Source organism: Bubalus bubalis, chromosome 6, assembly GCF_019923935.1.
Source record: "Bubalus bubalis isolate 160015118507 breed Murrah chromosome 6, NDDB_SH_1, whole genome shotgun sequence".
NCBI lineage: Eukaryota > Metazoa > Chordata > Mammalia > Artiodactyla > Bovidae > Bubalus > Bubalus bubalis.
Genome location: NC_059162.1, coordinates 10665102 through 10679747, shown reverse-complemented (window position 1 = coordinate 10679747; position 14646 = coordinate 10665102). Strand labels below are relative to the sequence as shown.

Genomic DNA, 14646 nt, shown 5'->3' with positions numbered 1-14646 from the left:
TTCTATTTTGTACCACTATTTATTTTTTTTAAGCTTAACTAATAATATACTCTCAAGACATTCAGTAATTTAGAAGTTATTCAAGTCAAAATTAGTTAGGATTTTAGGAAAAGCCCAATCAGAAAGTATTTGTTAGCAGAAAAAGAAATGAACACCAACAGTGGGTTTGGATTCACTGTTTACAAAGTACATAATCTCATTAAACCTTTGTTTCCTCATATCTGTAATGCAGCTAATAATCTCAACCACATTAGGGTATTTCAGGTACTAGATGACATACCGTGCAAGTAAAGGACCCAGTGCAAAGTCTGGCGTACAACAGATTCTCAAAAAAATGGTATGTGTTAGTTGTTTAGTTGTGTTCGACTCTTTGCGACCCCATAGACTATAGCCCACCAGGCTCCTCTGTCCATGGGGATTCTCAGGCAAGAATACTGCCATGCCCTCCTCCAGGGGATCTTCCCAACCCAGGGATTGAACCCAGGTCTTCTGCATTGCAAGCAGATTCTTTACCAGCTGAGCTACCAGGAAAGCTTCCCCCCAACCCCCACCCCCCCAAAAATGGTACCTATGATCATTTTTATTATGAACAAGTTGCTGTCCCAAATTGGTTGCTTACAACAGGTTAGAATTAAGATGCTGCTTAAAATTAACAATTAAATTGGAGTTGGTATTGGGATTAGTAGTTAGAGTCTATAAAAAATTAGGGTTAGGGTTGAAATTGGAATTCAATTAAGGTTAGAATTAAAACACATACAAAGGTTTTTATCAAGGATAGGGTTAATTAAAACTGGATAATAGAAATAAAAAGCAGCATGAGGAATCCTGGTTTGCTTGGGTGGGAGACTAAAGAGGAAAGCAAATGTGGAAGCCTGTGCAGAATTTACTGATAAAGAAAAAGTCATACAGAGGCCAAGGGTTAGAGGGCAAAGCAGAACTGAGCCAGGGTTCGGAGTTTTTCTCCTGCAGGTGCTCTCGCTTCCCTCCTAGATGAATATGTAGTGTTCACCCCACTCAGGCCAAGTCCCTGCCCTCCTCCATCCCCAAGAGGAGCCACGTGGGGAAAGGAATGCCCAGGGCCCACACAGCTGCATCCAGCCCAGAACCAGTGCCAGAGACACATTCCTCACCCCCAGCCACCCAGGCTATTGCTGAGTGGACAAGGGCACCCAGGAGCCAGCACTTGCCTTCTCTCCACTCCCCTTCTCTGCTCCCCCCAGTTCTCACTGTGGTGACCAGTTCTTGAATCCCACAGACAACCCACTCCAGACTCTGTGCAAGTCTCTGGGAAACACTGATTGTATATCATAGCATTTTACAGTGAAAAGTAACCATAGAGATCACAATCCAACATGGATACTTTTATTTTACCTGTTTTCAGGCTGAGGATAATCCTTGTAGTTCAGGCTTTCTTTGTAAAACTCTATTCCTAGTGAATGGCCTGCCTGTAAGAGGCTGGGTGCCCAGGGACAAAGAGAATTAGAGTGGTTAGAGGTAAGGAGCTATTCCAAATGGATCCATCTGCCTCTGCAGGAGACATGACCCTTTCACTCTGAGACAGCCAGGAGTGAGAATTCCTTAAAGTGGACACTCCCAGAGAAAAACGATTCTCCTTATCCCTCCTGCTCCCATGGGTATATCTGCCTTATTTATCCAATACTGTAACCCCTCTACTCCACAGCTGTGTGAACACAGAAGTCACCTAAGTCCTCTGTGTTTCGTTTTATCTGTTCAACAAGGGGTATTCATTAGGTAATCTTGAAGGTCCCTTACAAATTCTAATACTCTTTTATCCTGTATTTCTAAAAGCCAATGACTGCTTCCTATTCCCAGACCCTAAATTGCTGCCAAGATGATGCTGATGATGCAGAAAAGAGAGAAGGAACTAGTAGGAAAAGAGCATTCCAGAGTCTCATTTGCTCATGCTTAATACTCTCCACAAAAGCTCTCCCCCTCTCCTCCCACCCTTGGTTCTCTTCCCTTGCAGTTACAGTAGAGGGTGGGGCCAGACCAGCAGAGTCATTAGAGAATTAAAGGACAGGCAGAAGCGGATCAGCAGAGTAGCAGATGGAAAAGGTGATTAGTTACAGAAGCTTGGGACCTAATCCTACATCCTAGCGTCCCAATCCCACCCATCCCCACTCTCATTCCCCCCAACACTAACCTGTCCTCTCTTAATCCCACTTAGATGATCTTTAAAACTTCTAGCTCCAAAGATAATACTCTTTATCCATCAAGACTCTTTAACTAGGATAGCATGATTCTTCTCTGAAGCTTCATTCTCCCTTTGAAAACACACCCACTCGTTCCTTTTTGCTGCATGACTAAATTCACGCCAACCTAATCCCACCTTAGTCAGAAGGTCCATTTTCCCCTGTATCTTCCCTCCTGCCTATCCCATAGCACAGCCTCTCCTCTTCCTTATACCAGGTGTCCTTATTGTGTCTTTCAAGCACACTTCTCCTTCTATCTCTGACTCAGAGATTTCAAGATATCAGAGGACCCCCAGGGAGACAGAGAACCCCAATGTAGCAGGACAGTTTGGAGTCACTGAGATGAGTCAAGGCAGGCAAGTCAGACAACCCAAGGTGGTCAAAAACTGTCTTATAAATAATTTTTAATAACCACCCAGACACTCAAGAAATGTTCAAGAGGTAGGCAGAGCTCTTCTCCCAGAAACCATGGGTAAACTCCACAAACAGTGAGAAGAAAAACAGAGGGGCAGCTTTCTGGCTATCCTTAAGGGACTTCCTAGAGAATATTCTCTCTTGTCCTCTCCACCAGTGACTAACATTTATATCGAGCTTTACTGATTACTGGAGAAGGCAATGGCACCCCACTCCAGTACTCTTGCTTGGAAAATCCCATGGAAGGAGGAGCCTGATAGGCTGCAGTCTATGGGGTCGCGAAGAGTCGGACACGACTGAGCAACTTCACTTTCACTTTACTGATTACAGGGTACCTTCCACATCCTTGTTCCCTGGTGGCTCAGAGGTTAAAGCATCTACCCGCAATGCGGGAGACCCAGGTTCGATCACTGGGTCTGGAAGATTCCCTGGAGAAAGAAATGGCAACCCACTCCAATATTCTTAGCTGGAGAATCCCATGGACGGAGCAGCCTGGTGGGCTATGGGGTCCCAAAGAGTCGGACACGACTGAGCGACTTCACTTTCTTTCCACATCCTTGTCCTTGAGTTACCAGGGGACAGAGACATTAAGTCCATCACAGACAGCTGCAAAAGCTGTCCGAGAGGGGGAAAGATTACTCAAACATTAAAGATCAGCATGGTGATGCGTAGTCAGTGCAGAGAGGGGATGGACCCAGAAGTTAGAAGACAGGCACCCAAATCTCTGATCTAGGGACAAAACTGGCCTTCCAGGATTGGCTGTTGTTTTGTTGCTAGGTTGTGTCCAACTCTTTGTGACCCCATGAACTGCCCTGTCCTTCACCGTCTCCCAGAGTTTGCTCAAACTCACGTGCATTGAGTCAGTGATGCCATCCAACCATCTTATCCTCTGTCATCCCTTTCTCCTCTTGCCCTCAATCATTCTCAGCATCAGGGTCTTTCCCAATGAGTCAGCTCTTCAAATCAGGTGGCCAAAGTATTGGCACTTCAGTGCCAATATCCATTGAATATTCAGGGTTGATTTCCTTTAGGATTGACTGGTTTGATCTCCTTGTAGTCCAAGGGACTCTCAAGAGTCTTCTCCAAGACTACAATTCAAAAGCATCAATTCTTTGGTGTTCAGCCTTTTTTATAGTCCAACTCTCACATCTGTACATACTACCCAAGACTAGAGGGCATTTCAAAAACTATATTATTCCATGTCCTGGCCAACACTTGTGTTTTCTACTATTGTCAGTCTAATCTTGGATAGATCAGTTCATACCCTTTGAATCTCTATTGCACCTGTGTAATAAGGATTGTACCAAATATTTTCTAAAAAATACTCATATACATAAAATTCTTTGATTCAGAGATTCTAAAATTTAGGAGTGTATACCTAAGAGGTAAGTTGGAGCAAAACTGACTCAGGAGGATCTTTCTGAGATCTACTAAGACTCTTCCAGAGATCTTCAATCACAATTTTTTTAAAAAAAAAGCAAGCCCCAGGGGCTTGGAATTCTTGAGCCAAGAGCAAGTACAGACACCCTACTGCTCTCATTCATCTAGCATCTGGCCTCAGGGGCAAGAACTGCGTTAGCCACATAAGGTCCTTAAGAGAGTAGCTTCCTGAGAATCTGTAGATCACACCATTCACCTACAATCTTACTCACTAAAACTTGAAAAAGGAAGGACAAGATCCTCTGAAATATAAAGAAGAAACATATTGGGAAAGGTTGGGAGTAAAGTCGGGAAATAGAAAGGATTAAGGGGGAAAACCACTGAGTTGCGTTGTAGGCTGCTCAGTTCGGCAGAATCTGAAGGGAAACCGCTGATGTTAGACTGGGAGTAATTTCTTTGAGGGATTGAGGGAAGTGTTGATTCCCATGGCCTGGGGGCTTGCTGGAAGATGCCTTTCAAAGGAAATTACCTGGGGCCACAAATTGTTGCTGGAGGTCTAAGTAGGGGCTCTTCCGTCAGAGGAACTAGGGATGTTAGTGCTTTGGAAAAAGACCAGGGTAACTGGTTACCCATTGCAGAGATGTCCCTGGGCACACTGTTGATAGGGGCACCCTAGGGGCATCCCACTCCTGGGGATCCCCAGTTGCCAAAGGAAGGAGGGCGGGGCCGAGAAGCTCTCGGGCTAGTGGGCACGCCCTTGCCCAGGCCTGCAGTGGCAGCTCCCGCCAGCTGGCCCCAGGCCCTGCCCGACTCCCCTCCCTCCACCCCAAGTCTAGGAGGGGTGGGCGCCGGGTCCCACTGCTGAGCCAGCTCGCTCCCTCTGCTCCACGCCCGAGCCGGGCTGGTGGAGCTCCCGGGGGAGAGGGTGGAAGGCACCACGACGGCGCGGAGGGGGTGCGGCAGGCGGGGGGAGTGGGGAATGCGGCAGCCGGTCCCCCCCGCGACCAGCCCAGCCCCCCGTCACCCCCCCTCCACCTCCAACCGAATGGTTTGCTCCGAGCGCCCTATTTAATCCCCGCGACTGCAGCAGCGCCGGCTCCCTCCCGGTCCCCGCCTCGGCCCCGGGCTCCGAAGCGGCTCGGGGGCGCCCTTTCGGTCAGTGGCGTCGTCTACCCCCCTCCCCAGCTCCAGCCCCCAGGGATCCAGGCTCGCCAGCGCCCTGCCAGGGAGCCGGCCGGGAAGCGCGATGGGGGCCCCTTCCGCCCTGCCCCTGCTCCTGCTTTTCGCCTGCTGCTGGGCGCCCGGCGGGGCCAACCTCTCCCAGGACGGTGAGTGAGGGAGGGGGCGGCGCCAGGGGAGGTGGGGAGGGGCCGGGGCGGGGGCTCCGACCGGCGGAGGGGGCGGAGGGAGCCCGTTGGCTTTGTTTGGAAGCGGGGGTTCGAGTCGCCAGCCGCTCCTGATACCCTGTGTCTGTCTCCGAGCATCCGTGTCTCTGTGGATCGTGGGGTGTGCCGCGTATGCCCCCTCCTTGTACACCGTCGAGTGTGTCTGCGTGTGAAGTCGCAGATTTGGGTCTGTTACAAGCCGCCCGGGGTCTGGTTGTGTTGCTGTCCGTGTGCGTCTGGGTGTGCGCGTCTGTGTTGGTGTCTGGCTGCGTTTCTGTGTCAGTATCTGTGTGTATGTCTGTGTCAGTGTGTGTTGGGGGCGGAGTGAGATTTGTCGCTGTTTCAGTCAGGGCGTGTGTCGGCTGTTTGTGTATGTATGTCTGGAGGGGTTGGGTAGCCAGTGCGGTCCCCTGAACTGCTGTATGCAAACATTCCTGCTCCCCCGACCGTCCCCCCACCCGCGGCGGAGCTCCGAGTGGGTAGGGAAGGGGGCCTGGGTGAGGCTGTGGAGGGGGGCGTGGGCAAGGAAGTGGGGGGCTTCTCTCTGGAGCAAAACAACAACACTGGGCGGAGAGGGCCCCCGGATGGCAGTGTCCCTAACGGTGGCAGAAGCTGGGAAAAGAAACCCAGACGGGAGCGGAGGAGGGGGAGTAGCGGGAGGGAGACTGGGCAACAGGAAGACTGAAGATATTTGGGGAGGAGGATGCATGGAAAACCAAAAGCTTTCCTGGGCTGAGAATTGATTTTCCAAATTTGAGGTAAGGTGTCTCGCCTAGCCCCCTCTGCTTCAGTCAGGAACTCAAACCTTCTTGGGTTAGTCATGGTAGAGAGCTGAAGGAAGAGAGTGGGGGGAGCACGGAGGCGGGGCCAGGGGTGAGGGGGCTAGGGGCCCCCTCCCGCCCTGGACCGGGCTATGTAGGTCAGCCCTGTGGGGGCACCTCAGCTTTCTTAAAGGTTGCTGACGCTTAATGGGGTGGCAGGGGACAGTTTGTAGGGAGACCGGGAAGAGAGGCACAGCTCAGAGCCTCAGGTCCCTGGAGGAGGGAGGGCAGGCGGTGAAGGGACTAAAGGAATGCATCCTCCAGTCTCCTCCGCCCCTGGCAGAGGCGGACTGGGCTGGGGGAGGGGAAGGGGGACCGGGACCTCTGCGGAGCCAAGGGATGTGGGGAGAGTGAAGGGGAGGGTGGTGGCCTATGCCCGGCCAGATGCCAACGAAAAACAGAAAGAACCGCAGGGGAGGAGAAAGGGGAGGCGGCTCCTGGGCGATGGACCCAGTGGCCAGCAGGGATGGGCACAGGGCGGGGCGGGGGTGGAGAGGGGAGGGGTTGAAACTGGGGAGGATGATGTAGAGAATTTCATCTGAAGGAAACAGGCGAAGAGCCAGGGTGCTGGAGGAATACTTGCTCCATCTCGCCTGACCTGCTCCCCAAGTCCTATCTCCATCAGGAAGAAGGAGCTTCTGGTGTTATGGGGACACTGGGCAGCTTGCGAGCTGGCTCCTTCTACTCTGTATCCATTCACACTCCCCAAGGGAGTTGCTACCCAAGTCACCACAGGGCAGAGGCCCCTTCTCTCCCCTATGTGGAACCCCCCTTCCCCTGGACAGCTGTACTGATGACCCTACTCACTGAGGAGGTGAAGAGAGTCCTGCAGGAGGGCAGGCTAAGTGCAAGGCAAAGGAGAGGTTGCTGGGTGCGGTGCACATACCCAAATAAGGACTCTCTACTAGGCCTTGACTTTCACCTGAAGCCCCTGGCCTTCCCATTCTGCTAGCTGTGTTGAAGAGAGACAAGCGTGACCCAAACTGCTTCAGTTTGGCAATGGGAACTGATGGGGCAGGCTGGAACCTCAACAGAACAAAGTCATCCCAGAAAGCTGAGCTCTTCAACTCTAGGATATAAACAAACACTGGAGAAGAGAGTAATCTGTGTACTAGCCAGGTCTTTCTTCACCAACTGCACTCTTCTTTCTTAGTCCTCAATTTGGGGGCTCAGCCCCTACTCAGGCTTAAGATTTAGAGGAAAAGAAATGCTTTATCCTTCTAAATACATATATACTTCTCATATCAGTGGCTTGACGGAAGAGTGGAAGCCAATAAATTTTGAATGGAGAATGTCTGGAGGAGGGATTGAGAATTTAGAGATGGGTTAGAAGATATGTTCCCAAAAAAGAGTCAAATCAAGCATCATTGTCGTTCTAGAGCATTGTCTGTCCTGACAGCGGATGTATGTCTGGTTGTAATGTCCCAGGATGCACTGATGCAAAAGAGACACAACCATGTGCCATCTTCTATCTAATTCTACTTCCTAGCTTCGGGATCAGAACAGCCCCACTCTGATGTGGGAGGCAGGTCTATAGATTTAATACCTACGGGTGGCGGTCCTGATGACCATTCTGCCCAGGCTCACACAGAAGGTGTGTCTAGGACCCCTGACTTGGGGTTCCTGAGGGCCCTGGGCAGGGAGCTCAGTGGCAGCACACACAGCTCCCTGGAGTACAGCATACACTTTTTAAGATTTCATCAGACTGAACAGGGATTGAGGCTGGAGAAGGGCAAACAATTGTTATCTGAACCTGACCATTAGTGCTGTGGTTCGAAACTCAGGAATGGTTTAGACATTCTGAGTGAGCCACCTGCCCCTTCCTTCTCACATTTTTTTCACTAGTGTTGGCAGAAGTTGGCAGTTCCAGGTTTGGGGGATTACAAGGCCCGTGAACTTAATGTATCCTGTGGTTGTCTCTCTGGTGAGCTGTTCGACATTCAACATTGTGACCAACTTCCCTTGGTTCTCCTTTTTCAAATTTTTTCCAGCACTCTGTGAGTTGATCTGGTACAGAAACTGACAGGTGGGCAGCTTCCCTTTCCTTCAGATCAAGATACAGCAGTTTAACCTTGGAGTGCACTGCCTCACACATGAACATCTTTCCCTTCCCAATGACCTTCTGTCCACTGCCGTCCATTCTGCAGCCCCCTGGCCAGCTGCCCAGTGTAGAGATCATGCCCAATGTGCCGGAGAAGTCCAGCAGGCATTCGCTCTAGAGCTGCCCACGGATCTGCTTGGCAGACCTACTGCACCTAGTTTCTTTTCCTGGTTGCAGCTGTAGCTGTTCTCGTTCTGTTCTCTTCCCAGTTGCAGCTGGGAATCCTTGGGAAGGATATGCTCTCCCTTCAGACGTGGCATTTTCTGGCACAGAGAAGCTGGAAGCATCAGAGAGACGCTGGTATTGTAGAGTTTAGTTAATTCTATACAGAACCAGTCTGTCTGATGTGGGACCCAAGCTGTACATATCAACTGCCTATTCCAGCAGTTACACCAAAGACTCTGTCCTGAGCTCTCCCTGGGGCTCAGCGGCACTGCTGGGCTCAGTAGTTTCTTTTGGCACAGTGGTTTTCTCACTTTTATCTTTAAAGATGTGAAGGTTCTTTATCAAATAAATAAAACAGATCAAAGGAAAATTACTCTTTTTGAAACAGATAAGTAAGACCTGAAACCCTCTCGCCCTTCTTCTTGACTTCCCCTGTACTTCCCCTAATCCTTAAGGCACAGAGGTTCTGCTACATACACTTTGAAATCCTCTACCCTAGACTGACAATAAATGAGACAGTTCACTATCCTTAGGTTCTTGTTCTCTCTCTTCCTCTCTCTCCTCTTCCAACTGAGCAAGAAAGGAGGTCCAAATCTAATTTCAACAGTGCCTTGTTGGAGACAGTCACTATTTACTTGAAGAATGACTCATAGTTCTGCAGCCATAAAATTCCACAGATGGCATCTTTTTGGTGTTCTGGTCACTCTGAAACAGCAGACCAGGTCGTTGTACCATTGCTCTGAAAATTCTTACAAGTGATTTTGGTACCCCTTGCCATCGCTGCTTTCTTGAAGTCCAAATAATATGTACTGGAATCAAAAGCTTCTTGTCCTTAGGTCACAAAAAATAACCTAAGGAAAAAACCCTCACAGTTATCATCAGAGAAATTATACCCCGGGGGCTGAAGCTAGTCACATTCTTTGTTGTTTCCTACTCCAACAGAACCAACTCAACAATCCCTTTTTTGTCATCTATTTCTCAGTAATGGAATTTTACTGAAGAATGGTAATCTAGGCTCCAGGTTTTCCATAAATGCAAGCTGTAGAATGCACCAGTTCCTAACTGACTACTGAACGAAAAAGCCAGGGTATTAGAAAGTTTTGGTAATTATATCTCTCCTTTCATCTTTTATGCTACAAATTAACACTTCCTGTTTCATCACTGGCTATAGGTCTATGCACTGGAACATTTTGTTTCCTGGATGAGGTCATGTCCTAGAGATCCATCCATAAACTCTGAGAATAGCAATCCTCATGAGAATGCTTATAAGAGATAAGAGAGAAACAAACCACTAGGAAAAAAAAAAAAAAAACCTGGAAAAGCAAGCCATCAGAAAAAGATTCAGGTCCCTAAGAACTCAGTCAAATTAAGAGCAAATACTCCATGTAACTGAAAAATAGGGAAGAACAAGCCTGGGGTCAAAGACCTGCCTCTTCCTCTAGAATCAGCAGTAGAGATGATTTTTTACCAGCTCAGAACCAGCTGATGCTCAGGGATTTTACAACCCAAGTAGAAACCCAATCCAACCCTGTTACAACAAGGAGATCCATCCATTCTAGCACCAAGACAGGAGTCTTGAACACATGAAACAGCTGAGATTTTTTTTTTTTTAACAAAATACAAGCTCATTAAAGCTATATATTCTTCACTGAAGCAACAAGCACTGAAAGAGAGAGCTATCTGTCCCTTTACCAAAATTTCCCTAAGTCTAAAGAGAGTGGCCAAATTTCCCAACTAACACAAAGACCTCTCAGTCCTGAGGACAATACCCTTTTTACAAGGCATAATCCATTATGCTTTTCCATGTATGATCAGGATTGGACTGGTCACATCAATTTGCGGTGCCTTAGAGCGTTTGACTGATACATGCCATGCCCTTTGTTTGTTGTTTAGTCTGTAAGTCCTGTCCCACTCTTCTGCGACCCCATGGACTGTAGCCCACCAGGCTCCCCTGTCCATGGGATTTTCCAGGCAAGAATACTGGAGTGGGTTGCCATTTCCTTCTCCAGGTCCCATACCATACCTAACGATAATACACATTTTGGCTTCCTTATGTCTAGTGTCTCTGAGGAGACACAGGCTTTGTGGCACTGTTTCCCACATTTAAAGATACTCTAAATGTCATTCATAATTGGTTGCAGCAAATCAAAACGTTCTCCACTACCACTGATTCTTATGTAATTTCTATAATTACTGAGGCTTATGTTGACAAACTCAGTCCGGTGGCGGTCCTCACTTTTTTAGCACCATCTCTGGGTTGCATGTGTGGTAGGTTCAAACAAAGTACTTGAGAAGGCCTTTGAGAGCAAATGATGGGTGTGGCGTGATCCTAGCAGAAACCCTGATGTCTGCTCTTTCTCGTTTGATTGTTTGCAAGCTGGCTGCCTTAACCCATGATCCGGGTTTTCCTGTTCTTTGTGGAACAAACTACAGGTGCTTTGAGCTCTCCATGGTGCTAGCCCCTGACGGGGACACTCCAGGCTCTTCTTGCTGCTCTCCGTGGTCCTGCTCCCCATCCAAATTCCTAATCTCTTTATTTTCCACAGTGCAGCCCTCAAAACAGGGATGGGATTTCCCTCCTCCTACCACAAACACACACATGATCTTGGCTATGATTCCTGACTGGCTCTACCAGCAAGAGGGGAACCAGACCAGATCTGGAGAGTGTCCATAACCACCTAATCACCTGTAAGAAGGGGACAGAAAAAACAAATAATTCTGAGGTGGAAAAGTGTTGTTTGCAATATTCAGGAGATGAGGGCCTACAGTCACCTCAAATGGCCTCAAAAGAACCAGATGTTTGGCCATACATGGACTCATAGCTTTAAAACAGAACTACAAACAGTCGTGGCTTAGATTGAGACAGCACTGCTCATGTACAGTTACCACATATACACCATACATGTAGAATGCAAAATGCGTCCTACTCGGTTTATGAGCACACACCTCTTAACACCACTCTGAGCCTGACAACCAACTCAAACTGTCCTGTCATGATACTCATTGTCCCTTTCCCCTTGGCCTTAGCAGTAAACATAAAGACAATATCTAGGTTGGCTCCTCAGAATAGATAATAGAAGAATGCAATACGGGAGAGGCATAGAAAATAAATACCAAATCCATGACTCATGTTCCTCATCATTATAACCATCTCGGATAGACTAAATGGCCTTAATGTAACCATCTTATCCCAGAGTCCAAGTCCTTGGCCATATCTCAGAAGATGCATCTTTAAACTGGACTCTGCTACTCTTTTGGGTGATCTGCCAATAAGCTGATGACGTCAAGTGCAGCAAGGAGCCAAGAATGCTCAGCCCCTGCCAGTCTGAGACTAGACAGCCTGTTCCTCCCATCACATCAGAGCTATACAAGCTTCTCTTCCCCTCAATGATGATTCCCCCCGTCAATTTTGCATAATAGTTCATATAATAGTTAACACTTATGAATGACCTATACAGAGTGAAGCTGGAGAGACAGGTTCCCAGAATTAATTTCCAGTACCCCCCTTCCATTTCCTTATTTGAAACAAGGAGAAATTTCATTCCTCAAGGACAGGTAATGGAAGTGATTTATCTCCATGAGTGAGCTTTCAAGAAGACAGAATTAGGGTTATGGTAACAGCTGGAGTATCTCGCATCTACTCATCTCCCTGAGCCCCCTGTTCTCATAAAGAGCAGACATGTTTCTGAAAGGATTCTGATGCAGAGATTCCAGCTTTTTTTCAATATGTGTATCATTCTGTGTGAGCGCTTAACTCTGGGGTTCTTTAACCCTCTCATCTCTCTCCATCTTTCACCCAGAGGTCTCCAGGAGAATGGTAAGAAAGCTAAATAACATAAAGAACTAAAATGTTATTTTCTCTCAGGACTCATTTTTCCTTACCCCAGCTAGACCTACACTAATTGTGTATTGATTGCTAATTATAAGCACCTTTGGCTCATTTACTTCCAGTTCAGGGTCAAAAAAGGTCAGACGTATCACCTCGCCCTAGGGGGGAAAAAAAAGAAATGAAGGCTGGTATCGCAGCCATTCATCTCTAAGCTAACCCTTACTTAGCCCTCTACTTCCTTCACACAGCTGCAGATATCAGCAAGGTAGAATGGAAAACTAGTCCTTCCAACACCAGGTTTTACTGGGAATATGCAGATCCTTGCTTCTTGCCTTCATTTGTTCTTCTGGGATCTAGCTCTTTACTTCCAATTTGGATTCTAGAATTCCAGCCAACGCCTCAGAATGAAAAAGCTTCAGAAGGTGAACTGGTTTATTGAGTCCCTAACTTAAATACCCAACCCTCCTTGGAAACCCAGCAAGAGTCTAACAAATACCTAGATGACAGGTTACTTGAGACTTAGCCTAGCCTAGGTCAGTCTTTGAAGAGCAAAGTTTTTTCATTATCATAAAATGAGAGGACTGTTTTACCATCTGCTCCTAATCATTTGTCCCTCAGCAAATGGAAACAAAGCAGTGAGACAACTGGACTCACTTGTTCTTACTAGTTCTTATTCTAGTTCTTAAGGATGAAATATTTCCAAACACATATTATCTATTTCCTCCACTCATCTCATCCTAGAATCTCAAACAAATATAAAAACCACCGTCACTAGCGCATGGGCCTCACACATTCTCATTTATCCTCAACTGCTGCTTCATGCCAACTCTCTTCTGGTTTCCAAGCCCTGGAGTCCAGTGTCAATGACAGATGGACTGAGCTCAGCCCTGGGGAGAAGAGGATTCTGGCCCTCTCCTGGGGAGTCTGAGCAGGATTCTGAATTCTGCTTTGAGGAGAATCTCTGAGTTTAAACCATATGGTTTGCTGGATGGACGTAAGGGGTTCTGATTAATAACGGGCTTGTGAAAAGGGCTCTGTATCTGGGTCATAAGAAAAGCTGTGCTTATGACAGAAAAAAAAAAAGGAAAACAGAGATACAAAGAGTGAAAACTAGTCATTGTGTGTGTGTTGAGGGACACGTGCTGAAGGGGAAAAAGAGAGTAACCAGGTTGAAATATATATGCATCGGAATATACATGCATCTTGGGGAACAGAATCGAATGTACATCCACATTAAAGATGAGACACTCGATAGTTTAAGCAGAGGAGGAGAACTTTGGGATGGCAGAATTAATGGCCATTTCAGGGACTGTGACATCTGTGGGCTTGGAGGAATGTATCTGTCTCACAAAAGAGCTAAATTCCCAGGAAGGCACAAAATAAGGCTAATTGAATAATGTGCCACTTGCTGCAAAATACATTTTTAGGTGAGAAAAGTGAAGGGAAGAGACTAAATCTCAGCTGGGATTGGCAGAAGAGGGGGACCAAGAGCAGTGTGGGTGTGCAGAGCAGAGCAGTTTTCTCTCCATGTGATGCTCCTAATCACTGCCCTGAACCTGTCATCCACACCCTGATTCTGATCACCCAGTGAAGGGAAACAGTAAAAACAAGTCAGTAAAATGAGAGCCGGCAGAGAGCCAGAATGCTCTCTTGCCTGACTTCTAACAAATTAAAACTTTTTCACAGCATTGTTATCCCACCACACCAAGCCATCAGCCTAAACTATCTACAGTGTGACATTAAGAGCAAAGGAGAATAAGATACAGCTTGTTGAGAAGGGAACTCATTCATCTGTTCAAACGGGTTTTGTGGCTCTGGACAATTAGGAGCCAGGCTTTGGCACCTGGATGAATATTCCTTAGGGATCTGTTCTTTACTTCTCCCCAATGTTCCTGGGCTTTCCTGCCCATTCCCAGTTCCTATTTTCTCATAGCTAAACATATTTTCTCAGAGAAGGCAATGGCACCCCACTCCAGTACTCTTGCCTGGAAAATCCCATGGACGGAGGAGCCTGGTAGGCTGCAGTCCATGGGGTCGCTAAGAGTCGGACACGACTGAGCGACTTCACTTTCACTTTTCACTTTCATGCATTGGAGAAGGACATGGCAACCCACTCCAGTGTTCTTGCCTGGAGAATCCCGGGGACGGGGGAGCCTGGTGAGCTGCCGTCTATGGGGTCGTACAGAGTCGGGCACGACTGAAGTGACTTAGCAGCAGCAGCAGCAAACATATTTTCCAACAAGTTAAACTTAATTATGCTTTCATTTACTCCACACTGACTCTGTTATGTTTCCTTTCCTAAGTACTTTCCTAAGATGGGGCGATTTTTCCCCAATTC

At 47.5% G+C, this 14646-nt stretch overlaps 1 protein-coding gene and 1 long non-coding RNA gene across 5 annotated transcripts in view; one reads left to right on the top strand and one right to left on the bottom strand.

Moving 5' to 3' along the window:
• LOC123333959 overlaps positions 1–14646 on the bottom strand; it is a 29159-nt gene that overhangs the window by 5336 nt on the left and 9177 nt on the right. Inside the window, exon 3 of one of the 3 annotated variants that reach the window (XR_006551573.2) lies at positions 1344–1455. The exons of 1 other annotated variant lie outside the window; for it this stretch is intronic. This is a non-coding gene — a long non-coding RNA (uncharacterized LOC123333959). Of the gene's footprint in view, positions 1–1343; positions 1456–8905; positions 9331–14646 lie in introns of those variants that run through there. One more of the 3 variants, XR_006551572.2, reaches the window with a different exon arrangement.
• The window catches only part of CADM3 (cell adhesion molecule 3), a 31816-nt gene continuing 22241 nt past the window's right edge, over positions 5072–14646 (top strand). Inside the window, exon 1 of one of the 2 annotated variants that reach the window (XM_025287556.3) lies at positions 5072–5335. In XM_025287556.3, the coding sequence (XP_025143341.1) occupies positions 5254–5335 (82 nt within the window). In that variant the 5' untranslated portion in view covers positions 5072–5253. The remainder of the gene's footprint in view (positions 5336–14646) is intronic. The other variant, XM_025287557.3, reaches the window with a different exon arrangement.